The 26,532-nt window shown below is 34.8% G+C and overlaps 1 protein-coding gene and 1 long non-coding RNA gene across 4 annotated transcripts; one reads left to right on the top strand and one right to left on the bottom strand.

Annotated features, from left to right (window-relative positions):
• Positions 1-773: 773 nt before the first annotated feature.
• Positions 774-18,820, top strand: LOC136219465 (DNA mismatch repair protein MSH1, mitochondrial). 3 transcript variants are annotated; one of them, XM_066006880.1, is made up of 23 exons: positions 774-864; positions 964-1,083; positions 1,633-1,774; positions 1,878-1,975; positions 3,192-3,267; positions 3,370-3,489; positions 4,943-4,990; positions 6,537-6,601; positions 7,033-7,118; positions 7,252-7,416; positions 9,266-9,375; positions 9,538-9,643; positions 9,724-9,799; positions 10,268-10,326; positions 11,031-11,098; positions 12,134-12,307; positions 12,837-13,040; positions 14,757-15,013; positions 15,155-15,298; positions 15,776-15,833; positions 16,945-17,244; positions 17,377-18,096; positions 18,190-18,820. In XM_066006880.1, the coding sequence occupies exons 2-23, from the start codon at positions 965-967 to the stop codon at positions 18,415-18,417; spliced, it is 3,423 nt and encodes a 1,140-aa protein (XP_065862952.1). In that variant the 5' UTR covers positions 774-864; position 964; the 3' UTR covers positions 18,418-18,820. The 3 variants fall into 3 exon arrangements, with proteins under 3 accessions (XP_065862952.1, XP_065862953.1, XP_065862954.1); XM_066006881.1 differs by lacking the exons at positions 774-864; positions 964-1,083 and having other exon boundaries at positions 1,637-1,700; positions 18,190-18,819; XM_066006882.1 differs by lacking the exons at positions 774-864; positions 964-1,083; positions 1,633-1,774; ... (2 more) ...; positions 3,370-3,489; positions 4,943-4,990 and having other exon boundaries at positions 6,553-6,601; positions 7,026-7,118; positions 18,190-18,819.
• Positions 18,821-19,835: 1,015 nt separating this feature from the next.
• Positions 19,836-21,042, bottom strand: LOC136216775 (uncharacterized). Its single transcript, XR_010683371.1, has 3 exons — positions 20,552-21,042; positions 20,231-20,309; positions 19,836-20,101 (listed from the first exon to the last, which is right to left on the bottom strand). It is a non-coding gene; the product is annotated as an uncharacterized lncRNA (long non-coding RNA).
• Between the last annotated feature and the right edge of the window lie 5,490 nt (positions 21,043-26,532).

Below are 26,532 nucleotides of genomic sequence, written 5' to 3'. Positions count from 1 at the left end.
ATACTTAGGCATTGCCATAGACCGGGTCGGACCAAGTTTAAAAAAAAAAAAAATTTCGAGCCTAATTTGGCCTAAATGGAGCGCTGCAACCGTCCGGACAGTGGACTGAACGGTTGCGGCACTCCTTTTCGCCGTAAGGCGGAACGGTCACCGCGTACCGTTCCGCCTTACGGCGGAACGGAAGGTCCGTTCCGCCTTACGGCGGAACGGTAGCGCCTTTCGCTCCGCCGTAAGGCGGAACGAATGCGCCGATCGTTCCGCCGTAAGGCGGAACGAGCACATCCGTCGTTCCACGGTACGGTGGAACGATTGCGCCGTTCGTTCCACCGTACTGTGGAATGACGGCGCCGTTCGTTCCACCTAAAGGAGGAACGAACGGCGGTGCCGTTTCCTCCTAAGGTGGAATGGACAGTTCGTCCGTTCCACCCTTGGCGGAAACGGCACATAGGGTCCGTTTAGATCAAATTCATCCGGGTTTCACCTCCGATTCGGAGGCGAAACCCGTGATTTTTGAATAATTTAAGAAAAAAAAACTTATCGGAGATTTCATGAAGCCTTTACCCGCTCCTGGCTTTGGCGGCATGTTGTTTTAGATCGGGTTTTTTGAAAAACCAAAAGGTTAGAGAAGATTTGAGAGGATTTGAGATTTTTGATTTTTTAAGTTTAAATTATGAGAAGGGTATAATTGTAAAAATATGGCGGCAGGTGGAAATTCATATTGCCGTAAATAGCAGTCCAGTTTACCAAATGATAACCATTCGTTGTCCCAAGAAAATGTCCAATTTTATGTTTGCTTGTGGCGGGAACAGCAGAAGCGGCAGCGACAGTGGCAGAAGAACTAGCTCACTTCCCCAAAAACCCTAAGTATTTTCCTAATTCAATTTCTGTTAAACCAATTTTTCTCGAATCCCCTTCACAATTTGCAGGATTGAGAGTGGTTTTGTTCCCTAAACAATTTCTCAGTATGTACTGGTTAGCCACTAGAAATGTCGTACTTGCATTTCCCAAGTTCCGCTCCTTCGCTTTATTGCTTCGTTCCCCTGCTTGCAGATATAGTTCAATCTCTCCTTCACCGCTGCCACTGTAACTTCTACTTCCACTGAAATTTTTGGTCCCTGTTATCAATGTTTATGTACATTTCTTGTATTTTTTCTTACACCTACTTGAGCAAATTGTATGGGGAGTTCTTGTATGGTGAAAATTAGCATCGACTAACCGTATACATGTAATATTATGTTATAAGCAGTTTATTGCACTAAACTGTATAAACATTGTAAATTTGTAATTATTCATTACACTGCCTATGTAATTTCAAATAATGAATCACATAACCCAGTTGCGTAAGAAAATAATTTATTGCTTCACTTTTATTGTCTCTTTTTTTAAACTTTATTTCACTCGGGGGCATTTATAAGCTCAGAAGAGTTTACAGGAGTTTGCAATGCCACAAAGATGCAAAGACTAGATTTTGCATTTCTTTTTCCTTTTGGTGAAAAGTCTAGATTTTTTATTTCTTTAAACATGTAAATGACTTGCAACTGGGTCATTGATAATTAACCTTTGTGAACTATTATTGCCTTCGATTTTTTTATGGGTCATTTGGTCTACTTTTAATATTATGGTCATTCGCAGGAGGAACACAAGGGCTGAACAGATTATTTGCTTCAAAGATCAGAAGAATTTGAAAGGGGCTGCAAGAGGTACCAAGAAATATAGAGCATCAAATAATTTTTTGGATGATAAGGATCTCTCCCACATTATCTGGTGGAAGGAGGTGCGATAAATGATGTGTTTTTTGATGTTTTTCATCAGCTGCATCATTTTTTAATTTACTGTATTAGGACATGGGTTTCTATATAGTATGGATCTTATTGCAGAAGCTGCAGCAGTGCAAGAAGCCATCTACCATTAATCTGGTTAAAAGGCTGATGTATTCCAATTTGCTTGGCTTGGATGTTAACTTAAAAAACGGGAGGTAAGCTTCTATTATGTTGATGATAATGCTATATTTTGGCATGCTTATTGTGTCCATCTAAGTGCATTTGCTGCTGCTGTGTATTTCTGCAAGAGAAAGTGAGAACCTATGAGTTGACTGGATAAGTTAGCAAGTTCTTGGAAGAAATCCATGTTACGGCTTTTAATTCTTTTAAGAAATGCAGTTATGTATAATCATGAAGACCAGAAAACAAACTCACAATTTTGCTAATTTTTAAGAGCTGAAAAGTCATTTGTTTAGTCACTGTTAATTCATTATGTAATGACAGAACAAACCAGTGAACGCAAGCAGTTATAAAAAGGTTCGAAATAGTAAATTACACAAGTAGCAAAAACCCAATCATTTTTCTTTTTGACGCGATTTTCCTGCACATTTATCACTCTCATATTTATTTGATAGAAAATAAAAGGGATGCAGCCTTCCTCCATTTATTGGTCAGATAAGGTTACACCACCTAATATCTGCATATGGAGACAAAGATGGCAATTAGCGATTGATTAATTATCACTGCTGACATACCACTATCATATTCACATTTCTCTCTTTCCAATTGAACCTAGGACTTCATTCTACCATTATTCAGAATAGGCTTGGATTATTAGCCAGAGGATAGACTAAAATACTTTGCATCTTAACCAAAATTCAGATCTTCTTAAAGTTGGAAGAAGTGTGATCTAGCTTGGTATATCTCCATAGAACTTATTATGGGTGGGTTTGTGAACTGGATTAGGCAGTTCCAAAGTGGTATGGGGTGGATACAAGGTGACATGATTGTGGAGAAGGATACATATTTTAGTTAATGTTTAGGTGTGGTATTGTGGAAATACCAGGCAGGTGATCAGTTGGCTAGTGAGCATAGTACTGGGGAGAGGGAAAATTGGGAGGGTGGAATGAGTAGATAGGTGAGACCAATTTCTATAGAAACCCATATGGATAATAGCAGTGAGATAATTTTATCTTTTGTTGGAAATCTAAAAAAACATAAACTACAAGAGAACATTTAGGTCCTTGAATGGATAGGGATAAGAAGATGAATACTCAGTTTGTGCTTGCAGGTTCATGATTTGCATCGGAATTCTCTTCCAGTTTTGACTTATTATACTGGAAACAACTACCCATGCCAAAGACTCCTTCCCATGTGTACTTAAAATAATGATGGAAAAAGAAACTAAAGTGTGGCTTTTGTTCATTGCAGCCTGAAAGAAGGAAATCTTAATTGGGAGATGTTGCAGTTCAAATCAAAGTTTCCACGTGAAATTTTGCTATGCAGAGTATGTCGATTTCCTTGTGAAAAATTGCTAGATATATGTTATTTCCTATATGACATTGAATATGCTCCTTTGAGCTAAATAGTAAGTGCTTAACATTTTCAGGTTGGGGATTTTTATGAAGCAATTGGAATAGATGCTTGTTTTCTTGTTGAATATGCTGGTTTGAATCCTTTTGGTGGACTCCGATCAGATAGTGTTCCAAGAGCTGGATGCCCTGTAGTGGTATTTTTGTTCCCTTTTTAATATACTTAATTATTTTAATTATGTTCTACAGTCTTATTATGCCATCAAGGTGTGGCTTTTTGCATTTCCTTGTTTTCGGGAAATATGAGTGTTTGAACTGATTTTTTTTTTGGTGACTATGTGCATTTGATGCCAATTGAACTTCTGAATTAATTTTTATGCTTAAATTTAGGGTTCATGTGGTTGCATTTGTGGGATAAGACAACTTCCCTTTGCAATGCTACTAAGATAGGGAGATGGTCTAAGGTTGCTTGATGTGACTCGTAGAAAGTTATTTTACTTCCAAACCAGCAAATAGTGTCCTTGTATCCTGTAGGATAGGTGTTAATTTGGTCTGTACCATTCAATTATCAGTGAATGTTGAGATGTTCAAAGTTATTTATTTATCTTTTAATTAGTTGATAGACGGATCCACTTGAATATAATCTTTTCTATGACCTGATTCAATCATGTTGAGGCTTTAAAAAACCCAGTAGTATATTGTCCTCTAGCGGTACTGAGATTCTATGGTAAGAACAATTACTTTCTAGTCTGCTTTATACTCCTTGGTCCTTGTATGTGCACGTGCCTTAGGCCCAATTGTGGTTTATTGCTCTATCATAGACCAATCACTGTAGTGTATCCTCTGAAACAAATTCACACAGGTATCTAGGCACAATTACTTCTTGTCTCTACCTATGAATGTATGGGAACATTTATTTTCAAATGACTCTATGCATTTATAGTTGGCTGTATATGTTACATATCATCGTAAGGGAAAGAAGTCTAAGGATTAATTAGGATATTTGGTCCTTTCTTTTAGTTAGCAGTTAAACAGTTAATTAGTTATTTCTGTTATTATTTTGTGTTTTCCCCAAGGCTGTATCAGCTATAGCTAGTTAGCTATGCTATTTTGGCCACTAGTGTAGCCTGTTATACAGCTGTGTAGAATTACAGCTGTCCTTGTAACCGTACACGTACTGACCTCCTTCCTACTTTAAGAGGTCATGCTTGTACGTTTAGGGAAAATGAATGAACTTGTTCCTTCTTCGTCCTAGATTATTTCTCCTCTCTCCTAATTCCTATCTTCTATCCTAAATTCTATTCTATTCCTGATGTCAGAACTTTAAGTTCTGACAGTATATATAACCCTTCATTATTTTGTGTGTCCATGCATGCATTTTTGTTGCTGTACTTCTTAGGTCGATGTCAGGGCTGTGCACTTGGGCAGACATTTTTATGTCTCTTTAGTTTCTCTTTCTATATTCCTTGGATTTTTCTTCTGGAAAAGGAATCGCTAATTTTCTTTTAATCACTATTCATGTGCAATTCTCTTGATGGAATCTTCGCCAGCTGTTTGTAGTATAAAATATAATCATAGAAACATTCTACTTATACTGTTCATCACATCATTTGGCCAATGTTTTACTCTGGTATCCTAAATCTTCTGCAGAATCTTCGGCAGACATTGGATGACTTGACGCGAAATGGGTATTCTGTGGTAAGCACAGTAATTATCTGGCTGTATTATTTTTTTTTCATTGAATGTACATGCACAACTTCAGAAAGTTGGAGCCTTTTTCAGCATTTAGATGTATTTCCTTCACATGAGAAAGCAGATAGAATAGCTGGGTCCATGTTGTATGATGACCTTTTGGTTAGTTCATGATTACGAATCATTTATGGTCTGTTGACTTCTTTTAGTCAGCTAATTTTGTAATATGCCCTATTTAGTGTTTGTTGTTATCACTTATCAACAATTGAAATAAATTAGATGTACATTTGCTTACTTGTGCTCGTTTTGCAGCTGCAAATACTACAAATTAGATTGATTTACTTTTGCACTGGTCAATAAACATTAAAAGTTAGACATGTGTTATGAACCTTCGCATAGGATCTAGTCACAGGTCTAGACACAAAAGAACTCTTCTTCGAATCTATTTTGAATTGACAAAAGCAGACTCGTCCTTGACAGAGCCCCTTTCTAATTCTGAATTTGAGAGAATGAAAATTCATATATTATTCAGTAGAAAAGCCTTAATTTATAGGCTGCAGATACAAGAGAATTCTAGATCCTAAGTTATAGGGATAATTATATCACCCCCTAAATTATAGGAATCAAGACTAACAATTAAAGGAAACAAAATAATGTCTAAAATAACAAAAGGAAATAAATTTAAATTCTGGAATAGGAAAGTAATTAATAGGAAAGTATTTAATAGGAAAGTAATTAGGCTGAAGATTTCTTCTTTCTTTGGTAATGCCTTCCAACAAGGGCGTCCGTATCAACATGACAGTTTTTTCATATTATGATTCTACTTTAACTTGAAAATTCTCATAAGTATGATTGTAGGACCTCCCAGGAATATAGTTTACAGTTCTCAATCTTATCTTCACCACCTAACAACAATTACTGAGAACTTCGGTGGTTAGGATTGGGATTCTTGTCACATCAAGTGGAGATGACATGTTTTATCTTTTCGGAACTTAATTATGGTAGTGATAACTGAGGATGCTTATAGGAAATAGGAAATTCGAAGCATCCTCCAAAATTAGTTTTTGTAATGCAGATAATCATCTATGTTTTGCACAATTCATCAACTTTTCTGCTTTTCTTCTATGCATATACTTTTCGTTTCATTTGGAACTAGGATTTAGTTTCAGTAGTTTGATTTTAACTTTTTTTCTTTATTGCCTCTAATGAAACCTATGTTGCCCATTAGAAGATTACAAGCTTACCTGAGAGTCAAAATCTCTAACCTTTATATTTTGGGCATTCGACTATAAAATTCTGCAAATTATGTAGTGATTTGGATATTTCATGGGAGCCGAGCATCTCGACATGGTAATGAGCGACCCCTGTACTTCTATTTGAGACATGCTTCTTCAGTCTCCTTAATAGAACATGTTTTCTAGTTATTGTTCAGCAAACATGGCTTCCTTATAATGCTTTTTTTCCATTTCCTGCATTCTTAACCAACACTAATATGCGAATTTATTAACTTTAATCTGATAATTGTCACTGATATTTGTATTGTGGTTCATAGTGCATAGTGGAGGAAATTCAGGGTCCAATACAAGCTCGCTCTCGTAAAGGCCGGTTTATATCTGGGTAATTGCATTTGAATAACTTAGTATTATCTTTTATCTTCTTATTTTTTATCTTTTCATTATTAGTTTGATATATTATTGATGGTGGTATAACACTGAAGTTATTTATTGAAATAACATCTCCTGTTACATTCATAAAATAGTCAGATATTGCGTGTTGTGTGCAGCAATTACCATATTGTTCATTATGCAGATCACACAATAGTAACTATTGGAATTAAAGACTTAATATTAAAAAGTACACCAAATTTAAATCTAGTTCTGTTTTTTTGTCTCATGCAACTTGTTCTGAATTCTATTGTTGCTTGCTCCTCATAATTAAAGAGCTATTTACTGCAGTTCTAAATATATGTGCGTCACTACTACAGCTACTATTTTATTTATTATTCTTATATTCACATCTTGTTCTGACTTGTTTCTTCAAGTGTTCAGACATGCACATCCGGGTAGTCCATATGTATTTGGACTTGTTGGGGTTGATCATGATCTTGACTTTCCAGAACCAATGCCGGTAGTTGGTATGAGAAGAAAAATTGTCAATTTAATTAATCACTTGCTTTAGTAGGTTTTATTGCAAAAAGAAAATTATGAAAAAAAAAAACACGAGCTTGTGGATCTCATAGTTGTAAAATATCTGTGGCATTTTTACAGGGATATCTCGTTCTGCAAAAGGTTATTGCATAGTTTCCGTGTTAGAGACTATGAAAACCTATTTGTCAGAGGATGGTCTTACTGAGGAGGCTTTGGTTACTAAGCTCCGTACTTGTCGCTACCATCATCTATTTGTTCATAGATCTTTAAGATGCAGCACAACAGGTTCGTATACTATTTTATTTTTTATTTTTTCATAGTAGATACAAAAAAGGGATCGTTTTACAAACCTGAGTCTCATTGCCACCCTGTGTGCAGTCATTTGCTTTTTTGGTATTTAATTACATCCATACATTTAGAACCCTATAATGTAGAGTCCATGAATGAAGGTAAGTATTAGGGATAAATCATATTTTTGCAGTATTTGAGGGGCTAATGGTACTTTGCCCCCTTTTTCTTTTTGAGTCCTCCATTTTTGTTCCTATGTTACCTCCATCTTTGTTTCTGCCTCATATTTTTCTTTGTCAGCTTGTTTCTTTGTTCCATTGCCATTTCATTTATCTTTAAGGGTCATCAAGAAACTTAAACATCCATAATGCATGTTTTATCTTTGGCATCTTGTTTCTTTGCCTTCGGAGAATGTATATACTTGCAATATTTTGAAGATATTAAATCAAATCAAAACTCAAAATCACACAATCAATCAAGAGTCAATTGGTTGATTTACTTTCCTATGATGCTGTCAGACTCTCTTATAAATACAGCGTTATGTGTATTCCTTTTGACTGATTGTTATGTGGTGGATGTAGCCTGTAGGCCTCTATGGCTGAATTACTTAAGCTGACAGTTAAATGCCCAATTCATATTAATTTTTGACACCCCCCGTACGCTAATGCTCTCTGGGCTTGAAGCGTGTACAACAGATGCCCATCTTACCACGTGTTTTTAATTTCACCAATTAATGAGGTTGTCAGGATTCGAACCCTCGACCACTTGGCTCTGATACTACGTCAAGGAACCAATTGAACGAAAAGCTTAAGCTGATAGTTAAAGGCCCAATTCATATTAATATCTGAGGTATAGTAGTATAACATCATACTATAACAGGTCCATTCTAATCCTAGCCACTCAATTTGTCTTCTTGTGATAATTGTCCAAATAAACTATTTTTGAAGGTAGATTATTCCCTCTTGACTAATCAATGATTTGTGCCTGTATGGTGTTGGAAAAAATTATGGATTGATGGGCTTGGAAATAACTGCCCACTCATCTTTATATACATAAAGTAAAATATCTGATTAGCTCAACGATAGATGTATCCTGCAAAGCTGTGTGTATCCTATTTGAACGTGCCATTTTCCCTCAGCATTTGATCTGAGGAAAACAAAATAAGATTTTCAATTCTTGATATGAAATTATAAGGGATGCCCATTTTCTATGTTTGCTTTTCTAGTAAACAAGTTGTAGGCCACATAACTACATAAGCATTGTCTAACACCACCTTTTGTTGTCAGACAACCATTTAAGGGATAAATGTTGGTTTTTGAGGATCAGGTGTTCCTTTTTATCAGATCTTAATATGAAGTGGGCCTTAACATCGGCTTAAGCTTTTAGTTCAATTGGTTCCATGATACGGTACCAGAGTCTCTTAGACCAAGTGATCAAGGGTCCAGTTCCTGATTAGTCCATTTGTTGATTTAATTTCAACACATGGTAAGATGGGCCTGTGTTGTACGTGCTTCAAGCCCAATGGGCATTTGGGTGCGGGGTGTGTCAGATATTAATATGAATTGGGCCTTAACTATCACCTTAAGCTTTTTGTTCAATTGGTTCCATGACACTTCTCAATAATAATTTGTGTAAGGGTGCATTTAGGTTCCTCAGTTTCTCCTACTGACAATTATTCACAGACTATCTATTGCACCATTCTTTTCTGATTTTTCATATTACAATGTGAAATTTTAGATTGTGTCAACGTCCCCCTCTTGACCCCCTCTTTTTTCTGTTCTCTTTAATTTTTATGTCATGCTGAGGATTTTGAGCATGGATTGAGCTTCTTTTTCTTTTACTACAGGAACTTGCCATTGGGGGGAATTCGGTGAGGGTGGCCTTTTGTGGGGAGAATGCACTGCCAGACATTTTGAATGGTTTGAAGGCAATCCTGTTACTGAGCTTCTGTTTAAGGTTTGTTCAAACATTTTGTCTTTCTTGTACTGTTCTGTGTTTTCTCAATATTTCTTCTTAAGGTTCAGAAAACATTTCTTATTCAGCTACTGTTGCATGCTCTTTCACATTTTTATTATCTTTAATAACATTAATGCTTGTAATATTTTGTAACACTCTTAGGTCAGGGAGCTTTTTGGTCTTGATGATGCAGCTGTATTCAGAAATGTTAATGTACCATCAGAAAACAGGCCTCGGTCATTGCACCTTGGAACAGCAACACAAATTGGTTTGTTAACTTCACTTGTACGTTGTAATGTTCAATTGTTTTATTTTGTGATGGCTGATGTTATAATTTCATATTTTCAGGTGCTATACCAACAGAAGGAATACCTTGTTTATTGAAGGTGCTACTCCCATCAACTTGCACAGGTTTACCTGTATTGTAAGTGAAAAGATTCCATCTTCCTGTTTCCGTAGGAAATTGTGAATCTACTGTTTTGATTTGTTTATTCTTTTTCTCTTTCTGTTTACTGGCAAGTTGACAAATCAGTAAGTTTCTTTCTATTCTAAATGTGTGTTTCTTTCTCTTATAGAATGATAGCTGGGGATTGTCAGTATTTGAGCTTATGCAATTCTTGATTTGTATATAGTTTTAATTGATTTCCTTTGGTTCTTGGATATAGTTATAACAACATGGCTTTGGGTTTTCCTTCCAAATCAAAATGTTCTGTTCACCATTTCCAATTTTCTTCCATAGAGTTTTTACTTTAAGTTTCTTTTCTTACTGCTTCGTGTTCATACTGTTTTTAAGTTGCAGTTTTTGATTGTTGTGGGCATGCTTTATGACTTTTACTTTCCTCTTTGCCACATGATTGTTGCCAACCAGTTCTAGTAATATATAATTTTTCAGGTATGTGAGGGATCTTCTGCTGAACCCTCCTGCTTATGAAATAGCATCCACTATTCAAGGTCAGGTGTGAACTTGTGATGCATAGTGTACATATATTGTCCATTTGATACATGAATTTGAAGTAGGTGAAGTTACATGATTTAAGTGTAACATGTCTTAAAGCCCCTTTGGTGATTGCTATGGTGTTTATTGATATAAATCATGGTATGGGGCAGAGTTGTTTACTTAAATCTCTCATTCTCCTCTCACTACTTTTTCTCTTGCTGTAACCAATCAGTGACTCTTTTAAAAAAAATGTATGTTTATATTGCTTGGTATTATCCTGTTCAGTTCTCAGAAGTGCATTTGTGTTTGCTTGCTTGTGAATGAAAGTGAAGTGAATGAGATGCATATTAGGTTGTGTTAATGAAGATAAAATCTCAAAAGGGTAAATTAGGCTGCATCTCCCCTTGTCTAGATCTGGTTTCTGCTTCCACAATATGGTAAAATAAAAAGTAGATCTTTGATGTAAGCTTAAGGACTTTAATGGGAAAGGACTGATCAAACCTTACCTATCATATCAAAATGCTTATGGAAGCAAATGCAGTCATGGGATACTGTTTATTGAGGTGTGATCGTGTAGACTAGAGTTCAAATATTTCCCTTTAAGTTTGCTCATCTTTACTGACTGTCAATTGTTTCTTCTGAAAAATATTTGTTGTTTCACATTTTAGACAATTATCAGCAACATTTGCTCAAATGAGTACCCTTTTTTTGGTTGCAGCAACATGTAAATATATGAGCAATATAAAATGCTCCATCCCGGATTTTACCTGTCTTTCTTCTGCAAAGGTATGCATTTGACATAAAAAGAATTACAAATTCCAATTAAAAATTCTCATTTGTCACCCATATTTGGTTCAAATAATCTCTTTCTAACTAAATTAATTTCCTTGTTGTAACTGGAGGATATACACCTTACTACACTTCTGGAACCATAATACAAAATAATATGTATATTGCATGGCAGTTGTACAACTTGGTATTTGATTTTAGTTCTGTCCTCTCTATTTGTTTTATTTTTTCCCCATTTAGTTTCAGTTAATCTACTGTATAGTCATTTACTTATTGATTTGAGTTCGGGGGTGGTCGTCTGGGGGTGCCACCGTAGTTAGGATGTCCCGGGCTTCCTTTCCTTGTCCTCTACCTCTTGTAAAAAACGGTATAGTCATTTACAGTCGATGTTCATCTTTCTTAAAATATGTGTGAACTATATCCAAGTCAGGTTCCATGTGGCTGTATTGGATTTTCATCCGCTTCTGTATTCTGATTTAAAGGAAATTTAGTATGTGTCTGAAGATTGTAGGCAAAACAAAAGCTGATGACCAAATTGGAAAAATTAAAATCCAGCTACTTGAACTTGAGGACTGGTTTCAATTGCATAATTCTGCAATTTTCTTATTATTCAATTAAGAGAGTTTAGATTGTTTAGTTAAATTCAGAGCGCTAATTAATTTTAACTGACATACACGATGCAGGACATAATATTTTGATGGATTTCTATAAATTATATTATTGTTGCCAAATTTTGATAGAAGTTATTTGATTATTAACAACTCCATATAAGTGGAGGCTGGACTTTTTCAAGAAAATCTGTTTAGTTGCATGCTGTATTCCTGCTGCAATGGTGTTCCTTTTTATTAACTCTGAAATGAAAAGAACTTTCTGTAAATATTTCTCTGGTGATTTCCTTTATTTTTATTCTTATTTTTATTTGCATTTTATGAAATTTAATTAATATCCAGGTTTGGTTATTCTTGCTTTTTCAAGCATACCCTTTTGAATTATGCTACAGGCTGTAATTTCTGTGTTTTCTATGTCCTACAGCTGGTGAAGTTGCTTGAACTGAAGGAGACAAATCATATTGAGTTTTGCAGAATAAAACATGTGCTTGATGAAATATTGCACATGTATAAAAATTCTGACCTGAATGAAATCCTGAGATTACTAATGGATCCTACATGGGTGGCAACTGGTTTGAAAATTGACTTTGAGACACTAGTAAGTTGAAGCATCCCGCCTTATAAAAGAAAATATATACTCAACTATGTCTTTCAAGTGCAAATAATAGGTCTTATTTCTTAATATTCAGCCAGCAATTAAAAATTGAAATTCGTATATAATTTATTGTTGAAGATTCTTTGATTTTTGATCTCATTATTTGACGCTAAGCTGACTCTTTGATGCTTCCCCTCTATCTCTCTTGAGCACATCAATGTGCCGGTTTAGTGCCATTATGCCTCTGGAATGCTGGGCAATGGTTTATAAAGAAATCAACATGTTAAGCTGGTATTTACTAGGTCTACATAGATTAATTCTTACATATTTATTGGACTGGTGAAGTACTTTTATCAATTAGTTTGGCACCCTTTTCAAGTTGTTATATGGAAGTTCACATTGCAGCTGAGAGATACTTATTAGTTATTAATGAGCCAAATGTACAGCTTTTAGTGTCCCTTTTTTTCTTCCACCTACCTTTTTTCATATTTAATATGCTATTTTTTTTTTCCTTTTTTTTGTGTGTGTGCAGGTCAGAGATTGTGAGTGGGCTTCGGGTAGAATTAGCGAAATGATCTCTCTAGATGGTGAAAGTGACCGAAAGCTAAGTTCTTATTCTGTTATTCCTAGCGATTTTTTTGAGGATATGGAATCATGGAAATCTCGCGTAAAAGTAATCCATATAGAGGAAGAATTTGCACAAGTAGAAAAGGCAGCGGAGGCATTGTATGTAGCAGTATGTCTTTATATCTGAACCTTTCCTGTTATGATTTGATTCCTTGCTACTGATAATAGATATTATAGAATTTCATTTGCAATTTCTTTTACAAGCCACTATCAAACATGTAAAAGCTATCCAGTATCTAATCCCCTCAATCCAAACAAGTTCTTGTTGATAAGGATTTGAATTGTCAAGGAACCAATTGATCGAAAAGCTTAAGTTGATAGGTAAGGGTCAAGAATAGCTTTTATTATTATTTTTGTCACATCCTTACATTCGAATGCCCCTTGGACGTAAAGCGTATACCATGTGTTGAAATTCCATTAGCAAAATGGAGTTGCCAAGATTTGAACTCTCGACCACATGGTCTAAGAGGTCTGATATGATGTCAAGGAACTAATTGACCTAAAAGATTAAGCTGATAGTTAAGACCTAAGAATAGCTTTTATTATAATCTTTGACATGAATAATAATAGTAATATGGTACATATGATAGACTATATCAAACTAAATTGAAGTTGTTTGGTTCAGTTTCAAGTTGTTGTTAGCTGTTCAACTCTAGCTACTGGATGGAAAGGTATTTTGTTCCACGTTAAAGCCAACAGCTAATGACTTTTTGGATAACAATCCTTAGCTCAGTTATCCAAGGGAAGCTAACCCTTCTAAACAATAGACATGGAATTAGACTATACAATGTGAGTTTAATTAGCTTGTAATTTGACATCGGTGAATAATAATTATGAAATATCTTACAGAATACTAAAAACAATTGCTATGTATGTGTTTGACATTGCTTTCCTAGACCCTAAAACTAGCTTTCCAAGCTTTTCCAACGAAAAGAAACGTTTGTTAAATGCAAAATTGCTTTCCTTAAAAACTGGGAAAGCTGATGTTAGATTTTGGTTGGGCAAAAATAGCTCTAACTTTCAACTTAATTTCAAAATAACCTAATATATATATATATGTCAGATATTAGATATTAATATGAAGTGGACCTTTAACTATCAGCTTTAGCTTTTAGTTCAAATGGTTCCATGACATGGTATCAAAGTCAGTTTGACCAAGTGGTCCAGGGTTTCCATCCCTGGCAGCCCCATTTGTTGATTTAATTGCAGGACATGGTAATATGAGCATGTGTTGTGTTGCACGCTTCAAGCCCAGTGGGCATTCGCGTGTGGGGGTGTGTTAGATATTAATATGAAGTGGATATTTAACTATCAGCTTGGGTTTTTAGTTCAAATGGTTCCATGACAATATATATATATATATATATATTTCTTATTTCCTGACTTTTAGAACTTTTATCATGTAGTTACGAAACTTATCAGCTTTTTCCCACAACACTTTCCCCCACACCAGGTTCAGTTGGCCACAACAATGCCAAACTGCCCTACATCTATCTACAATGAATTTTTCTTTTTGTGAAATGTGTAAAAATGATTGTTGCTTTATTAGTCGAGTGTATGACTACTATAGAAAGAAGATGGGCTCTCTTCTTTATGTTGGCTTTCTCAGCAACTATTCCTTAACTTCACAAGTTCATACTATCAGATAATAGATATTCTTCTTTTCTTGGATTGAAACATTTCCATCAATCTTAAAATCTAACTCAAGTCCTTAATTATCTTTCTCATCTAGATTGCATGGCTCCATTTATTGCTGTTTTTATTCCTGTTCTGAACTGGTTTTGGTCATACTATTTATGTATCTATGCTATAACAAATCTTGTAGGTCTCCGAAGACTTTCTCCCAATCATTTCAAGAATAAAAGCCACCACAGCTCCCCTCGGTGGCCCCAAGGGAGAAATACTATATGCTCGGGAGCATGATGCTGTTTGGTTTAAGGGAAAACGGTTTGCCCCATCAGTTTGGGCTGGTACCCCTGGGGAAGAACAAATTAAGCAGCTTAAACCTGCTCTAGATTCTAAAGGTAGAAAAGTTGGTGAGGAATGGTTTACTACCGTCAAGGTGGATCATGCTCTAGCGAGGTTTGTTTCTTGTTTCGTCCTTTTCATATTTTTTCTGAATAAATCAATGAACAGGTTTTGCAACTGACCTGCTTAACATTATTGCAATGGCCTATTATTCAATTTGTTTTTGCTTGATAAAATTATAATACCTTTATTCAGATATCATGATGCAAGTGATAAAGTAAAAGCAAGGGTTTTGGAGTTGTTGAGAGGACTTTCTACTGAATTGCAGATGAAGATCAATATCCTTGTCTTTGCATCAATGTTGCTTGTGATTGCAAAGGCGCTGTTTGCTCATGTGAGGTCAGTTTTGAAATATCTTAAGTAAATCCGCTAGCTAAGAGAACTTGAATTTTAATGCATGTTTGTTGTGCCCTATCCTTCTTGCTCACTCGTACAAGTTTGATTATGATCAATCTGAGTGACATCCTAGGGCACATTCACATACTGAATTTAATGTTTGTTTCGTGCATAGTAGTGATTAATCTGAGTGAGCTTATTTAAAGATGCTCTGTTGCTAAAATTATATTTGCGTTCATTCATGTCTTGTAGCATTGAAGCTTAGTGCAATCTACTGTTTAGAGATACTATAATTGGGCAAGGCGTATTTTCCCTAGGATTTGATCCATTACTGGCATCGTTCCTAGTTTATTGACTTATACTACGAAACTGGCATGTTGCATCGCTGCAATTTTAATCATGTTTGAGTAGTCTAGTCAATTACATAACTTTCTGTATACACTACCGTATTTTAATTTTGTCTTTATTGTTTTGTGACAGTGAAGGGAGAAGAAGGAAATGGGTTTTCCCTACTCTTGTTGGGCTTGATAATTCAAAGGTAGCATACCACTTGTCTAATTCTTGTTCTTTTAACATGCTCAAGATTTTATGGGCTTACTAATTGCGTGTATTCAATTCAACTCGTCTAATTTTTGTTCTTTTGACATTCTCAAGGTTTTCTGGGCTGACTAATTTTGCATATTGAATCCATTCACCAGCTTTTTTTATTTGTGTTTGTGAGAGATTAATATAAGATATATGATTGAGCCTTAACTATCCGCTCGAGCTTTTAGTTCAATTGGTTTCATGACATACGGTCGGGGGTTCGAGTCCTGGCAACCTCATTAATTTATGGGGGTTTGTCAGATATTAATATAAGATATATGATTGTGCCTTAACTATCAGCTCGGGCTTTAGGATTCTTTTTTTTTTTTTTTTTTTTCTTGTTATTTGGTGTATCACACATGTGGGTTACAATGATAGACTACACAATCCGCTGATGTCCTACAATAGGTTAGTCTTAGAAGATGGGCTATGTGTTAGTAGTAGAATGGATCACCATATACTTGGAGAGGATAAAGGCAATTTTTTTTATTAGTGTGTAAATACAAAGTATACAGTTATCCAAGTTGTCTAGATGCAGTATTTCCATACAAAGTATATCGTGAGCTTGGAATTTATCTAAATGTGAGAAATTGCATTGATGATTGGTGTATAGTGGGTTGCTTGCTTTGTTATATTTAAATGAGAACAGGAGGTTCTTTTATTAGTATTTTTATTTTTGCATTTGTGAAATCAGGAATGCTTCTTTAGCTTGGTGAACGGATGCATGCTAAAGTTGAAGTGCATGATGTAGTTGTAGATATTGGAATGGTGCACTTTTTATTCTCTAGTGATTTTCCTGTCGTTTTGGTAAATTATTATATTTGTAATACTTTTGCTAAAAATCTGAACTTTGACCTTTCAGTTTTTGAAGTATTGGAATTACAGTAAGTACTAATGTATTCATATATTTATACTCAAATCCACCATTTTCAACCATACTAGTGTTGCACTTGATCTTGAACCAGCTTAGGTAGAAGCCCGAGCCCTATGGTTCTCATATGTTATAGAATTTGATTATCATGGTTTAGATATAAGTTCTGACATCTTGTTTGTTTTGAGTGTAGGACAACAAATCACTGAATGGTACTAATGGGATGAAGTTAATTGGCCTCTCTCCATATTGGCTAGATGCGGCAGAAGGCAGTGCTGTACGTAATACAGTTGATATGCAGTCCTTAGTTCTTTTGACAGGACCAAATGGAGGTGGTAAATCTAGTTTGCTTCGATCAATTTGTGCTTCTACGTTGCTCGGAATATGTGGATTCATGGTACCTGCAGAATCAGCCATAATTCCTCATTTTGATTCCATTATGCTTCATATGAAATCTTATGACAGCCCTGCTGACGGCAAGAGTTCATTCCAGGTATTCAATTGTTTTTTGATTTGCTGGATTTCTTCACGTCTTTGTAATCTTTGCTCTATTAGTCTATTTTTTACTATCTAAAATTTCTTGTAGTCAACCCATTAATCATCTGACTAAGTTTCATTGACTTAGGTCGAAATGTCTGAAATGCGGTCTCTTATAACTGGAGCATCATCAAGGAGTCTTGTGCTTATTGATGAAATATGCCGAGGGACAGAAACCGCAAAAGGGGCTTGTATTGCTGGAAGCATTGTTGAATCTCTTGATAAGATTGGTTGTCTGGGTATTGTATCTACTCACTTGCATGCAATATTTGATTTGCCACTTGCTACCAAGAAAACAATTTATAAAGCAATGGGAACAGAATATGTTGATGGACAAACAAAACCAACTTGGCAGTTGATAGACGGGATCTGTAGGGAAAGCCTTGCTTTTGAAACCGCAAAGAGGGAAGGGGTCCCGGATTCAATAGTCCAAAGAGCTCAAGAGTTGTATTTTACAGCCAATGCTAAACAAGTTCCTCCAGAGAGGGCTGAGGACAACATAAAACACCTTTGCTTCGGTGAAACTATTAATGGCCCTAGTAGTGCTCGAAGGGGAACTACAGAACAAGTTATCCATCCTCGTGTCAATTCGGTGAACGTAGAAATCGTAGACAAGGATGTTGAACATGTTGTTACAATAATATGCCAGAGAAAGCTGATTGAGCTGTACAAACAAAAAGACATATCGGAACTTGTAGTCGTGCACTGCGTTGCCATTGGTGCTAGGGAACAGCCACCTCCATCAACAATAGGTGCTTCATGTGTCTATGTAATGTTGAGACCAGATAAGCGGCTATATGTTGGAGTGGTACTTGCTATACTATATGCTTGATTTGGTTTTAGTTAATACTAATACATGCATCTTTCTGTAACTAATTTTCAATGTGGAATACGTGCACAGACGGATGATCTTGAAGGGCGAGTTCGTTCTCACAGATCAAGGGAGGGGTTGCATAATGCCTCCTTTCTTTATTTTATAGTTCAAGGAAAGAGCATTGCTTGCCAACTGGAAACTCTTCTCATCAACCAGCTTCCGAAGAAAGGCTTTCAGTTGACCAATGTGGCTGATGGCAAGCACCGGAATTTTGGCGCAACCAATCTGCCTCTTGAAAGTTTGCCTGTACATTAATGCATCTACAACCATCCTCGTTTTGTAAAAACTGGTTTGATTAGGAAATATGATTTTGCGGCATATGTATATAAGAAACAGCGTCGGAGCAGGGGAGTGAGGTGGGGTGTGAATTCTCCTATTGTATAACAGGTTGAAGTGATGTGGAATAGAAGCAACAGTTTTGTATTGATGCCAGTTGCTCCACTTCCAGAATGTGAAAAGTCGCTCAACAGACCAAGTTTTGTTATTTTTTGGGCAAAATTGTTTCTGAATTCTGATTATGTTTTTCGTCATGTATTTACTATTTAATCATGCTACTATGCTTATTGTTTAAAGACTTAATTATGCGAATAGGGTTCCAAATCACATGGAGATTATCCCAGTTTAGATAAGAATTTTTCTCTAGTTATAAAATGGTTATTCTTGTCTCATGAGATCCTCATTTGCCATGTCTTAAATGTTAAATAATATCTTTTTTTAGTTAATTATTTTTGCTGTATTATAAATATAAACTATAAAACATTGCTATGCTTGATATAAAAAATACATCAATCATAAAATTAAATAAAACTTATGCAAATATAAAAATAAGAGGGAAAGTAACATAAAGAGAAAAGGTTGAAGAATGGGTAAATTACAATAGAAATAGAAAGGAAACTAAGTTTATTTATAACATATTAAAATATTGAATAATAATAATAATTCAATTAATATTATTAACCATTTCTTTAAAATTTAAAATCTACATATTGAGAGTACAATACATGTTTTATTGGTAACTCTTAAAATTCTTATTTTCAATTTGAACTCTTTATGGTTTTTTAGAGGTGAGAAGTCTAGATGTTCCTAATATATAGGTCTAAATTATATATATATATATAATTATTGACTTATTAGATAAGGTACAAATTTATCCATATGATTATTATGAACAAATAAATTTAACTCTATGTAGAAAACAATGCAATTTCAAGCCTCATTAATAAAATAATAAAGTATTTTCTTTCATATACAATTTCATATCCATACTATCCTAAAAAAATGTGTGATATTATTGTCGATTTTCGATTTCATTTAGTAGAATATTCTAGTTTTATATATATGATTATTATTTTCTTAACATATATGAAAATATAAAGTTAAATATACCTGCACACTAATATCAATTTAAAAACACTAAAGAATAAGAAGAAAAGAAACTTCAAAATTGGTGAGGAGAAATAAAAGTTAAAAAGCACATGTATAGACAATAAGAACCTACAAACAACAATTTAAAAATGATTCACATTATAAGCATCAAATATAATTTGAACCCCACATTTTGAATCCAAAGTTACTTATTAACCAATAATAGCCTTAGGAATAGTAACATTTATCCAAATCACAACATAAAGGTTATTAACCTTTGACGCAACCATCCCTTGCAGTACCAAAAGTTGCATAAGCACCTCTCCCAATATATCATACCTAATGCACATTTTTTTAGCATCAAAATTCATTTTTAATATTTGGCACTTTTGAATAAGTAATTCCAAAATATACAGCTAAATTGTAGATCCTTGATATTCTACATCAGCCAGAGTAAAAAAATAAGTCTAAAAGGACATGGAAATGAAAAAGGAAAGAAATCACAACATAAAGGCAAAATTCCGTAAGGAAAGGTTTGAAAATGTTATAGGAAAACTAACCATCAAATACCAACCTGCAAAATCCAAAAAGAAAATGGAATTAGAATCTATGGCAAAGTAAGAGAAAAAACAAAAGAAAATGTTAGATCGGGCATGAATTATACACACCCCAACAAAATGCAATAGAAGAAAAGATAAAGTACCAATTGAATAAATTTGGGAGCCAAACCATCAAAGCTAATCTTCCAAGCTTGAAACTCATGATGAAATTGATAGTAATTTCTTCCAATTGAATCAAAAGAAAGAAATGAAGAACAAAGAAAAACAAATATGAGATGAAATATACCTTGAGCAAACCTTCACATAATAGTATCCTAATGAATTTAATATCCAAATTAACAGCATTGAATTGTTCATGAAAAACCCATGCTCTTTAACACCAAAACAGGTAGTAATAATCAAAATCTTTGAAGGCCTTTATAAATTAAAAACAAAAGAAAGAATAAAAATAGAATATGTCTTACGGGATAATCGAGATTCCCCTTAATCTTTTCCTTTTTATGCTTTGCTAGCTGGAGCTCCTCCTCCCACCAAATTTATTAACAATCAAACATATAACCAAAGTGACATTTCTATTGTTTCTTAAAAAAATTGGAGGACGCATTAAACGTACTCTTGGTGTAGCTTTTAGAGTTTTCAAATTTAATTTGAATATTAACTCTCTAGAATACACATTAACATTAGTTAGGCACAGTTGTAGCTAGTATAACAAAAACCATAGAAAAATAGAAGAGAGGACTAAAACCTTGTTATCTTCTCAACATATTGCTCTCTTATAGGGCTGTGCATCGGTTTAAAACCGAACCGAACCGAATTTATCGAATACCGAAATATCTAAAAATCTTGTACCGAACTGAACCGACGTAAGAACATAAATCGAACCGAACCGATTTTTTTTTGATTCGGTTCGGTTTTTCCCGAATTAACCGAATTATATAAAACTTTACAAATAATCTAAAAAGCACAAAGCTTTAATTCATATACTAATAGTTATATTAAATGTTTTGTTAAGGTAAATAGGTGTTAGATTAGAATTTAATGGTTATATTAAATTCAAACTTAAGGTAAATAGATGTTAGATTAGAATTTAATGGTTATATTAAATGTTTTTTTTAGAATCATAAATTCAAAAATTAGATAGGTGGTGTGTATAAATTTAGGAAGGATTATAATTTTTTTTCCAACTATACATGATTTATACAACATAGTAGCAACTAATCGGTACGGTTCGGTTATTTCGGTTTTTATTAGAAACCGAACCGAAAACCGATATTCACCAAAATAACATACCAAATCCGAACCGTATAATAATAAAACCGAACCAAAAAACCGAACAGTGTCGGTTCGGTTCGGTTTTGCGGTTTCAAACCGCATAATGCACAGCCCTACTCTCTTATAACCAAACCTACAGTTTCCTTCTTAAAAAAGGAGTCTCAAGCATCTGTCAAATAACATATATATAAATCAAATACCAATCACATAGATTATTATTTACTTACATATACAGAGGCATATACTTCAGTACATATTAATCTCCAAAATGAAAAATCCAAGAAAATACTTCAGCATGTACAAAAAACTTAATCTATTCCTGTTGAATGAGGGAAAAAAGTGCAATATTCCTTACCAGTAACTAAAAGCAATCTAGAGAAAAGCTGATTTAGGAATACAATCTCTTGCCTTTGAAGAGAGGAAGAGAGGAAAGAGAGAGAGAAAGGCAGATCCAGAGAGTGAGATCGGGAAATGAAGATATGATTGAAGGATTATGGAGGAGAAGTTGTACAGAAGTTAGGAGAAAATCAGTTTAAAAAATGAACGTGGAGAGGGAAGCAGTTGTGGTGAAAGTATAAAATGTAAATAGCTTTGGATAAAGAAAAGAAAAAGCAAAACTTCGTAATATAATCAGACTAAAAATAATAAAAATTGATTAATTGATAGCATGACATGTCAGCATTTGCTATATTAAAAATGCCACACTTCATCAAAATTTCTACAGATTCAGAATAGATATAGATATAGATAGATAGATGATTAAAAGAGAAAAAAAATTAAGGAAGAAGGGAAAAAATGGGCATGAAAATAATATGATTTTGGATGGGTCTCACTTATATTTTTTTTGGAAGTTGAAAAATGATGATGTGGAGCATTGATAAGTCATTTGATGTGCAAAAATGAAGGTTGTATAGCAAAGTGTGAAGTAGTGTAAAAATGTTATACCATGTATGTAATTTATCCTGATATGTCACGATTTACTATAAGGTTGTACATTTTACTGTGTAAAATTGAAAGTTGTCCAACAAGAAGTGAAATGGTGTAAATGTTGTATACCATGCATATAATTTTCCGTAGATATAAGTTAAAAGTTTCAAATCTCTACATCCTTTAATAATTAATTAATAGGTAAATATCATTTTAATTAGTTAGTTTTGGGGATTTTATTGGGAGAACTAACTCCTTCCAAAGACTCTGATCAGGTTATCAAGTTCATGAGAAAAGAGTAATTTGGGTGTTCCAGGGGATTTTATAGAGGAGTCCCGACGGGTAAAACACCTTCCATACAAAGAATGACACGTATCCCACTTAGTACAAATCATTATTAATTAAAAGCCTTTTATTTAATTGTAGAGTAAAAATAACAGGTCTCTTCTTCTCCAACCTTCCAGCGATCATCTTCTGTCGCCATTCTCAATTCAATCTCCGACGCCAATCTTCGACACCGATTCCGACTACAAATCTTCCATCTTCGAACTACATCTGAACATTCACCGTGAAATTATATTGTATTACTATTTGAAATAAACAAAGGGTTAATATACATATTTGCCCTTGTATTATCACCGATAAACAGATATACCCTCACATCAAATAAATTCACAAAACTATCATTGAATTTTCCACCAACCTGCAATAATGCCCCAATCTAACAGAACTGCTTATTTGGCATTAACAGTGTTTACACATCCCTATTTACAGAATTAAAAATAATTAAATATATTATCTATTTATTTATGTAAAAGAATTTCACGCTCTCTTTCTCTAACCCTCATTCTTATCACCTCCAATCTCTATTCAACTGTTATTCTCCGTTGTTTGTATTTTCATCTCTAATTTTGTTTTGTTTTCTTTCTTCTCTTTAATCTTACTTTCCTAATTATTCTCGCCTTCTTTGCTGATTTCCATCTCATTTCTTTTTCTTCCATTTTTATTTGTCTGATGATTTCAAGTTCTGCTTCTTTTTTATTTTCTCTATTGAAACTATAAATTGCAATTTCTTCTTATTAATTTCACACGGAATCGTGTTCGGATTTGTGGTTTTGACTTCTGTTGAGTGAATGAGATATGAAGCCTACTCTTATCTTGCTGGCTTTCAAGCTTTTTTCTTTTCTTATTCAGAAATTCCAAATTGCCAACTTTTGTCTGAGAAAAGAGGTCCAGATTCCTTGATTAAAAGCAAGAGTCTACAAAGGCATCTACATACAGGGGTCGAGTCTAGGGATAGCAAATGTAAAGTAAAAATCCTTGCGAGACGGAGCAAAATACCTTGCTGCTTACAAGCAAAGTCTACTATTCCTATCCAGCCATTAAAATACGTCGGTGGCTTGTTTGAGTTTTCAACTGAACACCAATTGGGTGATCGAACTAGACTCTTCAATCACTCATCAATTTCTCTATTACAATGCTCCTACTTCCAATTTGTATGTCAATGGAGCAATTTCTGTTAATATATGATTATTGGTGTTTTTCTTTCCCTATTTTCTTCTTTTGGATTTACCTCAATGGATGAGGTAGCTGCTAATGAATTACCATATCAGATAGAAAGAGGTTGAGAGAGAAAGAGAGAGAGAGAGAGAGAGAGAGAGCGTGAAAGAGAAAGAGGTTTAGAGAGAACTTACAAACGCTGTTAATGCCAAATAAGCAGTTCTGTTAGATTAGGGCATTATTGCAGGTTGGTGGAAAATTCAAGGAGAGTTTTGTGAGTTTATTTGATGTAAGGGTATATCTGTTTATCGGTGATAATACAAGGGCAAATATGTGTAATAACCCATAAACAAAAAAGAAGAGATGTTGTGAATTAACTGTATTGGAGTTGTAGAATCTCCCTTCATTTGTTTCGGTTAAAATATTATCCCAAACCTGTAAGAATTGGCAATGAAATCTATATGGTTCAATTGGCAAATGGGATTTGCGTTTTTGTGTACCAATCTCCCTTGCCCGAAGTGAATCTAGAGGCTACATATTGTGGAAGTTTAATATCTACAGAACTAAAATTAGATAAATTGGATGTTAAATTGATCTATACCTGATGAATTTCTCCAATCAAATGAGAAAGGGAAAGAAGTGCATCTGAGATTATTAGCTTTGTTAATTAAGGAGTAAAGATTATTAATGAAAAAGATGTATAATAGCAGTATGTTGTGTTATCATAAATCAGCGGTGGAAATTGGGGTCGAAGATCACTGTCGGAGATCGCATGGAGAAGGACGGACTGATGAGAGGGGTTGTGTTGTGTCTAAAGAAATAAGGAAGAAGAAGGACTCTAATTAAATAAAATGATTTTTTTAATTAAATGTGATACACGTGTCATTCTTTGTATGGAAGGTGCTTTATTGAGTTGGAAGTCCGGGACCCCTCTATAAAATCCCGTGTTCCAGATGTTTCAGATGATTCGAGAGGCAATGGGATGATGTTAGGAAGCTTGAAGCGCATAAAAAGGGAGCATTTTGAGGGCTAGATCACTGATGAGGGGCTGAGGTCTGCGACCCACCACATCCATTTCAGATAGAATGTTCGCAGGTCATCGACCTCCATCTTAGGGTTGGCGACCTGCAAACTTGTGAATATTCATACTACCAACTTTTGCTGATTTAAAAATGATAACAACCCAAATTATTCTAGAATCAGGAATAAGGGAAAATTAATAGAAATAATGGCTAACCATTATTCCTTCTAAAAAAGAGATTTATGCATGATTAATATAGAATTAATGACAATTATTGCAGGATTAATGAAGGGGTGAATATGCAAATAATGAAGAAAAGGAAGGAGTTTCTAGCAATATGCCACACCACGTGGACCATGGCGAGATACGCCATAACGAGATACGCCCGATGAGAGCGAGTAGTGGAGACCCGCCATAGCTCTCAAGGAGAGCGTACATACGCCTTGACGGATCTAAGAATACCAAAAGGCGCCTTTATTACCATCCATGAATGGGAATAAATACAATTAAATGGCAATTAATAGCCATTAAAGGGGAATAAAGACTTGACTGTTCGAATACCTCAACTCTGAGGGTTTCAATCATAAATGCTGGGATTAATGGAGAATTGATAGCAATCAAAGATAAGTAATGACACGACTCTTCACCTGCTTTCCCATTAAATGCTGAAGGTTACAGAAACCTATATAAATACCCCAGCTTCCTAGGATCAAAGGTACACTTACTGATTCTCTACTTTTGTGCTTACAGTTTATTCTCAGAAATATTACTGACTTTGGCATCGGAGTGTCCCCGGCCGATCCCAACGGCGCCTCACAGGAAAGTGCTCCGATCAAGGATTTTTCCCAAGTTATCATGCTCTCTTTGAGAGCCAATTTTAAGTGTTATGGGTCCTTTATTTTTCCCGCTCTTCTTTATTTACCATTTCTGCCACTATCTTATTTACAAGCTTGCCACTTACTTATTTACAAGTTTGCCATGTAATTTTTATTCTCCATTTTAAACCTTTAACTTATGTTTAGTTAGTTTGTTTCTTAAAGTGCTATTGTAATTTCTTTTTTTAATTGAAGGCTTGGAGGTCAACCCAAAAGAACCAAAGCATCCTAACATGGTTAGCACACTTCGAATCAAATGGAGCCGAGCCCAAAATATTATTAAAAGAGAAGATCCGTACAAAATAAATAATAAAGGACAAACAAAAAAGCGAAATAAAATACATACAAACTAGCGAAATCGAAACTGTGGCAGTCCCGCCAAGTCATCAGACACAAGATGTGAGAAGAAGGAAGGCGAGGAATTCCATAAAATCAACGAAGAAACAGATCGACCATAGTTAGCTAAGGAATCTGCCACCCTATTTCCTTCTCTAAAAATATGCGAAACAAAAATTGTCATTTGGGACACAAGGGAAAGGCAAAGCATCCACTCTTGTCGGAAACGCCAAGGAACAGTCTTGGATCTTGATTTTAACAAATTAACAACATAGCTTGAATTTGATTCAATCCAAAGCTTCTTCCAGCCTTTATCTCAAGCCATACGAATGGACTGTATAACACCCTGTAATTCCGCCTCAAAAGGGAGACAAATGCTAAACGGCATCGCAAAAGCACCATGCGAAAAGCCTCTGCAGTTTCTGAAAATTCCACCTGCCCCCGCTAAATTATCAGCCACAGATCCATCTGAATTTACTTTGATCCAACCTGGCAATGGAGGACGCTAAATAAC

The sequence above is a fragment of the Euphorbia lathyris genome, chromosome 2, assembly GCF_963576675.1.
Source record: "Euphorbia lathyris chromosome 2, ddEupLath1.1, whole genome shotgun sequence".
Classification (NCBI taxonomy): Eukaryota; Viridiplantae; Streptophyta; class Magnoliopsida; order Malpighiales; family Euphorbiaceae; genus Euphorbia; species Euphorbia lathyris.
This window is presented reverse-complemented; position numbering and strand designations above follow the sequence as displayed.

What these genes read in the sequence shown, in the direction of transcription:
- LOC136219465 (XM_066006880.1), top strand. Translation starts at nt 965, where the DNA reads ATGTACTGGTTAGCCACTAGAAATGTCGTACTTGCATTTCCCAAGTTC. An exon ending in GTGAAATTTTGCTATGCAGA is followed by an intron (nt 3,268 to 3,369) that starts GTATGTCGATTT and finishes TAACATTTTCAG; the next exon opens with GTTGGGGATTTTTATGAAGC. An exon ending in CGCGAAATGGGTATTCTGTG is followed by an intron (nt 4,991 to 6,536) that starts GTAAGCACAGTA and finishes TGTGGTTCATAG; the next exon opens with TGCATAGTGGAGGAAATTCA.